The following is a 10,781-nucleotide window of genomic DNA, read 5'->3' on the forward strand; positions in this document are numbered from 1 at the left end:
TTTAAGAGCCTTTTCTCTGTGTTATGCTGACATTTAAAATATTTAAATAAATCCTTCAGACACACAAAAAAATGTATTTATGGGTTTCCAGGCTCACTCTCTCATGCTGCCTCATCAGGGAGGCCTTCCCTGACCCCCTATAAAATACTGTACTTCCTGCCCTCCGTTTCTTCTATCCCACTAATAACCTGCTTAATTTTTTACTTTTTAATAGTACTATGGTAGATTGTTTCCACAGATGGCCACAACATTATCTCCCACCCCACGCGCTCTTTTGCAGTGTGATGTTGTCACCACCACCCATCAAAAGGTATAGAGTCTATTTTCCCTCCCTGGGACCTGTTTTGACCAATAAAATGCAACGGAAGTGACAATGCAATTTCTGAGGCCGGGCCTTAAAAACTTTGCAGCTTCTGCCTTTGCACACTTGGAACACTCCCTCTAAGAACCCAGCCACATGGAGAGGCCAAGGGGAAAAGAACTGAGGCCCCAGCTGAGCACCCAAACAACAGCCAATGAGGGATCCTAAGTGGGACCAGTTAAAGAACCATGCAAATGAGCCTTTTTCAACCCACAGAATTGTAAGAAACAAAATAGCTGTTTTAAGCCAGTAAATACTGGGACAGCTTGTTAAACAGCAAGAAATATCTGAAACAAGCATCCTTTACTACCTAACATAGTATATATTTGTTATTCTTTGTTTCCCCAATTAAAAATTAAGCTTCACAAGAACAGAGACTCTGTATATTTTGTTCACTAGGATAGGTCTAGCACTGAGAACAGTGTCTGGCATACTGTAGGCACTCCATAATTATTTGTTGAATTGTTCCAAATAGAACTATCTTAGGTTATTAAATGTAAGACAGAGATAACTGGATAAATACTGAGGTTTGGGTTAAGACCAGAAGGGTCTCTATTCTACAATCCTCTAGCACTACCATACTTTCCTCCTGCATCCCTGCAAGGATGCCCTACCTGAGAATTTAATTCCACTCCCCAGGCAAAATTATTTTTCCTCCACACACACACCAGACTCTAATAGATTTATCTGCTTCCTTGCCTGGGCTTGTTCCTTACGGGACTTAAAATTGTGATGTAATGAAGTTATAGGCTGCCCTAATTTAATCTTTAACCCTTACACAACATGGTGGAAAAACCAATGAGAAAGAAGCCTAAGGTTCTCTATCTCTCTTGTCACTCAGTTTCCTTGCTATTGCAACCCACTCCATACCACTACTAAATGTCTGAAATAATTCTATTCAATAACAAATTACAAAGCACCAAAACAAGATTGTGGGTAAAATTTTGACCATTTGAGAAAGCTGAATGTTAACTAGCTAATAAAACAAAGAAATATACCTTTATGGATAGGTATAGTATTATTTATGCTTCTAGTATTACTAACCTATCCTAAATCTCAAAATTAACACAAACCACTGTGGTGCTAAGTGTCAAAGCACAATTATTCTTTTAATACCCTTATCTCTTAACATTAACTTTAATTACTATTTGCAAGCAGTATTTTGTTATTTCATTCAGCAAGCATTGTTCTAAGAGCTGCAAAATCAGTGATAAAGATGATATATCCAGAAATGTTTTTAATACTGCTTCAAATGATTACCCATTAAAGCAAAACAGGAACAAAAAACTTGAAAGCAATGAAAAAGTGAGACTTCCTGGCACAAGCAACAGCAGTTGCTGTGGGGTTTTTATATATTTACTCAATTGAAAACTAAGTACTAAAATACCAACTGTGTTTCTATTTAATAAAGCCATCAACTCGTAGTAAATGGATAAAGAAAGTCATATAATAAAAATACTCTCTACCAACCTTTTAACCAAAGACTCCCTCTTTTTATTTATTTCTTCTTTTCACGAGCTCCATGTTTCTAATCTGCATATATTAAGTTTCATTTCTGTAAAAATTTTCACTTTCATAGAAAGCGTAAACTGCTAGCAAAGTATTTAATCAAGAAAGACCTAGTATTTAAAAATATTGAGTTGAGGGCTTCCCTGGTGGCGCAGTGGTTGAGAGTCCGCCTGCCGATGCAGGGGACGCGGGTTTGTGCCCCAGTCCGAGAAGATCCCACATGCCGCGGAGCGGCTGGGCCCGCGAGCCATGGCCGCTGAGCCTGCGCGTCCGGAGCCTGTGCTCCACAACGGGAGAGGCCACGGCAGTGAGAGGCCCGCGTACCACAAAAATAAATAAATAAATAAAATAAATAAATAAAAAATAAAAATACTGAGTTGATATGATTACATCTAAAGACAAAAGAACTTTAATTTGTACATCCTTAAACTGGGTAAAAATATAATTTCCATTAAGCTTTCTGAAATACTGAAATTAGCTCACAGCCTTCTTTAAAGGTCTTAACAAGGATTAGAAGTCAAGGAAATAGAAACCATCCAACTTTGCAACCTCAAAATGCTTGAGAGGTTACATTATACAAGCCAAGTAAGTCAATTCAACTACTGCTGTCCTCACTTTAACCACCTTACATTTTCCCCCATATCATTTAAATATACCCATTATGAAATCTTTCAAATTTTCCCCAAATAACTGTGAGAAATATCTGTGATATTTCTTAGTCATAAGTCTAAAAAATCCTACAATAAGTACCTTTTCTCAATATCTTAATTACTATCCTATTAATACAATTATCATTCTCATAGGCAAAACCATATTACTGATTCTTTTCTTTCAGATTCTCATATTTAGTCACCAAGTCCTGACAGATTTCAATTTTTAAATTGTTATTTATGCTCGCTGTACAGTAGAAATTAACGTAACGTTGTAAATCAACTGTAATTCAATAAAATAAAAAAGTTTTTTAAAAAGAGGAAAAACAATTGTTATTTACTCTTCAGTGTGATAAACCTGCATGACTTTATATGTATTCTTCTCCCTTCACCCAACTGTTACACTCACTAATGTTTCCTGCCTTGACTCCTGCTCCCAATAAATGAACAAGTTCTAAATCCAAGCAGTACATCAGAATCACCCACACAGCTTACTAATAAAAAGAAATACAGTTGTGTGGGCAGAGTAGAACTATTGCATTAGTCCCCAGACACCCCATTCTGTACTTCACCATGCTTTGAAGGCTGTTTGATGGTAGGTATGTCTGGTCTCACTGACCTTACCATGAGGAAGGGATCTGTCTTTTCATATACCTATAACACTGGTTACAATAAACACAGTACTTAAGATATTTGAACTCTGACATAATTAAAACCAATTGAGACTCTATATGATAATATATTGTAAAACACTGAAGAAAAAAAAGCATAATTATTGGTTTGTTGGGGTGGGGGAAGTGGTACTCAGATTAGTATCCCTTTTCTGAATTCCACAGGTAACTTGTCCACCTTAATCCTGACAAAAAACTAATGGATTTCTGGTGAGCAAGACAGGGCAACAGAGAGACAGTGTTCAGTGATACAACAAGTTTTTGTCACTACCCCTAGGTTGCCCAGGTTATGGAACAAAGATATGACTGGCACTTCTGAAAAGTCCTCACTTTGCTGAGTGGGACTCCCCAGAAAGTTTCAAGGCTCCTAGCTAAGGAAGGAGTTTTAGTAAGCTGACAACAGAGGTCAAGAAGTATTTTGGGGCATATGAACCTGTAATCACAACTTTCAAAGGCTTATTCTGGGTACCTGTCCGGTCTAAATTCTGGCTGGCTCTTGTTTCCCAAGGCAAGTGATTGGTGGTTTCCTGCATCCATCCACTATCTCTGATGGAGCATAAGTTCATAAGCATTTTACTCACTAGCATTCCTACTTTTTATATTATCTGCCCTAACATAACACTCACCAGTATCATATATGTATGTGTATACACACACGCGCGCGCGCACACACACACACACACCACTCTTTATTCTTTATTAGTAAGCACAGGGCTAAAACGAAGACAGGAAGTTAAGGCTGTGACTCAGGAAAAGGGATCAAAAGTCAAGCATCCAACAGATGAAGCTGTTCATATTGCCCATTACCAGGCAAGGAAATGGACAGGGCAGACCACAATCTGATTCCTTACCTCAGAATCAGAACTATGGTCAGGTTCCAATACTTTACTCACTTCTGGAACTTGGAAGCATTATGTCCTAGAGGGAAAAATAACTGAGAAAGAAACTGGGATAATGCCAACTCTAACAAGGTAATAAAAATACTAGCAAAAGTTGTCATCATATAACAGAGTAAGTCATAAGCCCAAAGATAGCTTATACAAACACTGTTTTAAAAGTTTAACTGGGTAGCTTGTTGCATTTATTTAACAGTTGAAAAAGTTGGCATTCCTGTATTCAACATATCATTTATATATATTTCCAAGCAACCCCAAAGATCCACATAGTGAGGCTTCCCTGGTGGCGCGGTGGTTGGGGGTCCGCCTGCCGATGCGGGGGACGTGGGTTCGTGCCCCGGTCCGGGAGGATCCCGCATGCCGCGGAGCGGCTGGGCCCATGGGCTGTGGCCGCTGGGCCGGCGCGTCCGGAGCCTGTGCTCCGCAGCGGGGGAGGCCGCGACAGTGAGAAGCCCACATAACGCAAGGAAAAAAAAAAAAAAAAGATCCACATAGTAATGTAAAATTCTATGACATGAATTACAATCAATGCAAGCTGAGTGAGCCTTACTAACTGCTCACTATTCTTCTCAAAAAGCTTTGCTGTTCTCCGTGCATCTTATTGCTAACAGTACATTCAATAATCTTCATCCACTTTATACCAGTATGACTATAATAACAATCATTTTCACTATTTCTTCTTTTTATAGAATCTTTTAAGTTCATGGGTGACCATACCACAGTATTACAGTAAAGCATTTATTTTAGCAGTTTTAATTTATGTTAACAGCTTTCTAAATGCCTTTTCCTGTATTTAAAAAATCATTAAGTCTCTGAAAAGGTCACCATATATTTTATTAGATTTTAAGAAGGAATTTATATGCTACTAAAGTAGTGGTATTTGCAAATTTTGGAATTTGCAAAAATCTCATATCCTTGTAAATGTCGAAAGTCAAAAGCTCACATGCATACTGTACATGTGGCAATGATGTATCCCAAATCCCAGCAATACAGTAAAAAATATGCTTAGACAAAATTAGCTCTTGTTCAAAAGTACAGTATTCCAAGAGCTTGAAAAACTTCCCAAACTCACCTTGAATTATCAGCCTAAAAAGTATACCTGTATAATATCCTCCTAAGTGGTCTCAGCACCCCCTCTCAAACTACTCTCAGGTAATACTGTACTTTCCTAATTCCTTATACAACAGCAGAAGTAATCTCTTTAAAATGCAAACCTGATCATAATATTCCCTTGATTTTTCTCCCTATATTGTATTTTGCAAAATTTCAAACACAGAAATATTTAAAGAATTTTATAGTGAATATCCCACACCCAGTTTACCATATACGCATATACCCACCACCTTGATTCTATAGTTACCATTTTACTCTACAGTACTTGCTTTATCAGATACCTATCCATCTATCTTTGGTCACTTAGTCATGATGTATTATGATTTGTTAATATTTTGCCTAGAATTTCTTGGGTCTATGTTCATAAGACACACTGTTCTGTAATTTTCTTTTTTTATTATAATTTGTTATTTTTATTTGGCTGCGTTGGGTCTTCATTACTACGTGTGGGCTTTCTCTAGTTGCAGCGAGCGGGGGCTACTCTTTGTTGCGGTGCACGGGCTTCTTCTCATTGTGGTGGCTTCTCTTGTTGCAGAGCTCCAGCTCTAAGCATACGGGCTTCAGTAGTTGTGGCTCGCGGGCTCTAGAGCGCAGGCTCAGTAATTGTGGCGCACGGGCTTAGCTACTCTGAGTCATGTGGGATCTTCCCGGACCAGGGCTCAAACCCGTGTCCCCTGCACTGGCAGGTGGATTCTTAACCACTGAGCCACCAGGGAAGTCCCTGTAATTTTCTTTTCAATCTGTAATACCTTTATCAGGTTTTGGCCTCGTGAAATGAGTGTTTCCCTTTTGTCTATTTTCTGAAAGTTTATGTAAGACTGATGTTATTTCTTCTTTAAATACTTGATAAAATTCATCAGTGAAACCCTTCTTTTTTTTTCATTAATTCTATTTCTTTAATATAGGCTTATTCAGATTTTAGCACACTGACATTTTTAGTACATTGACATTTAAGAAACTGTCCATTTATAGTGTCAAATTTGTTGGCATAAAGTTGTTTATAATATCCCCTTATTATCCTACAGGATCTGTAGTGATCCCTTTCATTTCTGATACTACTAATCTGTGTTATCTCTGTTTTTCATTATCAGTCCATCAAGTGGTTCATCAATATTGTTGATTTTTTTCAATGAACCAACCCTGGCTTTGTAATTTTGTCTATTGGTTGTCTTTTTCTATTTCACTGATTTCTTCTATTGTCTTTATTATCTCTTCCCTTCTATCTACTTTGGGTTTACCTTGCTCTTCATCTACTAGCTTAAGGTAGAACTTTATTTAGCTCATTCATTATCTTTAAACCTTACTTTTCTAAAGGTGTTTAAGTTATAAGTTTCCCTCTAAGAACTGCATTAGCTGTGTCCTACAAATATTTTAGCGCTTTTAAATAAACTATAATAGTTTTAAATTTACAGAAAAGTTGCAAAAAACAGGAGAGTATCCATATAGCCCACCCCTTTTCCTGTATTATTCACATCTCATATTAGTATAATTTGTCACAATTAATAAATCAATATTGATATATTATTATTAAGTCCATACTTTGTTTCCTCTTTTTTCACCTAGTATTCTTTTTCTCTTCCAGAATTTCAACAAGGATCCCACATACGTTTAATCATCATGTCTCCTTAGGTTCTTCTTGGCTATAACAGTTATCCCACAGATTTAGATGTTGTATTTTCATCATCCAGTTCAAAATATTTACTGATTTCTCTTACAATTTCTTCCTTGACTCATCGATTTACCAGTTTCACTGAATTTCCAAATATTTGCAGGGTTCTGTTTGACATCTTGACTTCTACTTTAATCCCATTATGGTCAAAGAAAATATTCTGTAGTATTTCAACCCTTTTAAATTTATTAAGACTTGATTTATAGACAAGCATCTGGCCTATACATACCTTTGGGGAACAAAATGTATTCTGTAGTTGCTGGGTGGAAATCATCATCTATACTGATTTTTTTGCCTGTTTAGATGTCTATCAATTGTTGAGAAAATTGTTAAAATCACTGTGATTGTTGTCTCTTTCTTCCTTTAATTGTATCCATTTTTGTTTCATGTATTTTGAAGCTCTGATATTAGGCACATACATATTTATGACTGTCTTCCTGATGAACTGACCCTCTTATTATTACGAAAGAACTGCCTTAATTCTGGCAATATACTTTATCTTGAAATCTACTTTATCTAATATGAATATAGCCACTCCAGCCTTCTTATGCTGTTTGAAAGGTATATCTTTTGGTATTTACTTTTAGTCAATCTGTCTTTATGCACTGAATCAACGTTTATTCCGCTAAAGTAAATGAAATTATTGATATGGGTGGATTATGTCTACCATTTTATTATTTTTAATCTCCTATTTTTTTGTTTGGCTGTACCTCTGTTTCTGTCTTCTTTTGCATTATTCACTTCAATTTTTCTGCTAGATTTTTAGCAATACTTCTTTGCATCATTTTTTTTCCACAGTGGTTGCTCTAGGATAGAGCATCCTTATCATTTTCACACTGTATTCAGTGTTAGTAACATGCCACTTCACGTAATCTGTAGAAACCTGGCAACAATACAGGTTCATTTACCCCCACTTCCCATTCCATGATCTATGGTATATGTTTTATATCTACAATACATGATGAACTCCACAAGATGATGCTTTTTTAAAATAATCATAGTATTAGGAAATTAAAAGAAAAAAACCAGTTTCTATTTATCCAGATATTTACCATTTCTGTTGCTCTTCATTCCCTTAACAAAGATTCAGGTTTCCATCTGGTTTCATTTCCCTTCAGCCTGAAGAACTTCCTTTAGCATTTCTTGTAATGCAGATCTGCTGGAAACAAATTATCTTGGTTTTATGTGACAATATTTTTATTTTGCTTTCATTCTTTAAGGCTATTCTACTGAATCTGGAATTCTGGGTTCTCAGATTTTTCTTTCAGCATTTTAAATATTCTCTATTCACTCTGGCCTCCATGATTACTCCCCCGTATATAACACATTGGGGTTTTTTTGGCCACTTTCTAGATTTTTCCTTTTATTTTTGGCTTTTAGCAGTCTGACTATGAAAAATCCAGTCACGGTTTTCTTCATTTATAAACTAGAGGTTTTCTTGTCTTTACTTTTCTTGGTTTTGCTGAACTTATTGAATATGTCAATATATGCCTTTCACTAAATTTGGGAAATTTTCAACCATTATATTTTCAAGTATTTTTTTTTTCTTCCCCACTTTTTCTCCTCCTATTCTGGGATTCCAATTATGTGTGATGGGTTTTTTGATATTGTTCTCAGGCCCTTTTTTCCTCCTACTCTTTTTCTGTTCCTCGCATTGAATTTCTATTGACCTTCAATTTCATGGATTCTTTCCTCAGTCATCTCCATTCTGCTGCTTAGCCCACCTAGTTTAATTTATTTCCAAAATTATATTTTTCAGTCCTAGAATCTCTATTTGGTCTTTTCTTAATCTCATACTCATTCTTTATGAGCACAATTCCTTTGCATCATTTTCCTTTCCTTCACTAATAAATAGTTATAAAAGTTTTAAATCTTTTCCTGCTAATCCCAACATTTGGGTACTTTACGGTCCGTCTCTGTAGATTGTCTTTTAACTTGAGAATAGGTTACATTTTCCTGATTCTCTGTACATGAGTAATTTTGGAATATATCCTGACTATTGTAAATATTTAATTGTTAAATTAAATAACAAACATAACTGTTATTTGTGGAGACTCTGGATTCCTTTATATTCCTTTGAAGAGTGTTGATTTTTATTTTTATTTATTTTTGTTCTAGTAAGTATCTAAATTGGTTGACTCAAACTGAAAACTCTGTTCCTCAGGTAGATGAGATCTTGATTCAGTTCTTTTATCTTGAGCTGGGCTTCCTGGAGTCTGCTCCACGCACACATAGTTCTCAACAGTGTGCCAAGATTTGGGAAGAGTTTATTCACAGAATTTGATGTTTCTATTTTCCAGGATTCTCCTCTTACTTTCCAACACCTGTGACTGTCTTGAGCCTTATTTTTGGTTCTTTAGATCACAAAGACTAGCAGTTTACTATCAGAATTTTAACCATCCTACTTGGCACAAACTGAGGCCATGAAAATGAGAAATCACGTAGTTCTGTTCCCCAAGTGTCAATTACCTTCCAGAATCTGTTTGCTTTTGGTAACTCTACAGTGATTTTAGTTGCTTTATGTATTTCTGTCCAGATTTAACAGTTGTTATCTGCAGGAGAAGCTTAGTCATGACCAGAACTGGATTCCCATGTTTGCACTTTTAAGAGCCCTCACTGTGTTTGAATAACTCCAGGCAATGGTCAAGCAGGTGGGGCTGATCAAAGAAGACATACTCCTCAATCCTGTGATGGAGTAAGAGGCCCTAGGCTTAGTGATGAAGTCTGCTGGGGTTTGAGTGACTCTTGAATGGCAGTTGTCTTTCATGAGGTGGCTCAGCATTCCAGTCTACTTTAATTTCACCTCCATCTAAACATGAAATTTATGAGTCCCTCAACCGTACAAAGAAAATGCCTTTCTCACACACACTTATGTTTTCATGCCTCAGTCCCTCATTTTTTTTTTTTTTTTTTTTGTGGTACGCGGGCCTCTCCCGTTGCGGAGCACAGACTCCGGACGCTCACGCTCAGCGGCCATGGCTCATGGGCCCAGCCACTCTGCGGCATGTGGGATCTTCCCGGACCGGGGCACGAACCCGTGTCCCCTGCATTGGCAGGCGGACTCTCAACCACTGCGCCACCAGGGAAGCCCAGTCCCTCATTTTTAAAGGCCCTTCAATGACATCCAATTATTTAAGACATATACCAAAATATATAACAAGTCTTACAAGGCCCACTGATATGATCCTTGCTTATGTGTACTACACATGTTTTAGCTACTTTCCCCCTTGATCTCTGTGCACCAGACAAAATGGTATTTTCAGTTTTTCCCACCTAACATGCTCCTCCCACAGGGCTTTTTCTTATGCTGGTCCCTCTCTTTAGAATGCTCTTACTCCTTTCCATCTAGTTAACTACTCATCCTTCAAATCTCAGTCCAAATGTCAGTTGCCTGAGGAAGCACTCCCTGATCTCCCAGACTAGGTATTTCCTCACTATATGCTACTCCCCTAAAATCCAGTACCTTCTTTATACCACTTATCACAACTGTGACTATTTCTGAGGCAGACAGTAGAGCAGCAGTTCTCAACCATATCAGACCCAATACTCTTTTTTCTAAAACATTATGGGAACTTTCATTCATACATAAATATGAGGGATTATTATAAGAATCCCCAGTGTGCTCCTCAGTCACCTTTCCCAATTGTCACCATATAATTTTTTTCTTTAAAGATTTTTTATACCTTCTTTTTATTGTAAATATTTTATAACACCTCCTTATCCTTCCTGAAATGAAATTCAGAGCTACTGTAACTTACCCATGTAAATTTTAAAATAATGTGCTAGCTATAATAAAAAAGAAAATTTATCATAAAATATGTATTTCAACATATAAATGCTTTGGCATGATATTAAATAAGACTACAAATGTGACAATTACAAATATAGACAGTATAGGTATTTTATTGTTGA

At 36.8% G+C, this 10,781-nt stretch overlaps 1 protein-coding gene across 2 annotated transcripts in view; it reads right to left on the reverse strand.

Annotated features, from left to right (window-relative positions):
- Positions 1-8,202, reverse strand: part of ZNF106 (zinc finger protein 106) — a 55,511-nt gene extending 47,309 nt beyond the window's left edge. For both annotated transcript variants that reach the window (XM_082845773.1, XM_082845772.1), the window contains exon 1: positions 7,922-8,202. In XM_082845773.1, coding sequence (XP_082701899.1) covers positions 7,922-7,940 — 19 coding nt within the window. In that variant the 5' untranslated portion in view covers positions 7,941-8,202. The remainder of the gene's footprint in view (positions 1-7,921) is intronic.
- Between the last annotated feature and the right edge of the window lie 2,579 nt (positions 8,203-10,781).

Source organism: Leucopleurus acutus, assembly GCF_964270905.1.
Source record: "Leucopleurus acutus genome assembly, chromosome: 1".
In the NCBI taxonomy this organism is placed as follows: domain Eukaryota; kingdom Metazoa; phylum Chordata; class Mammalia; order Artiodactyla; family Delphinidae; genus Leucopleurus; species Leucopleurus acutus.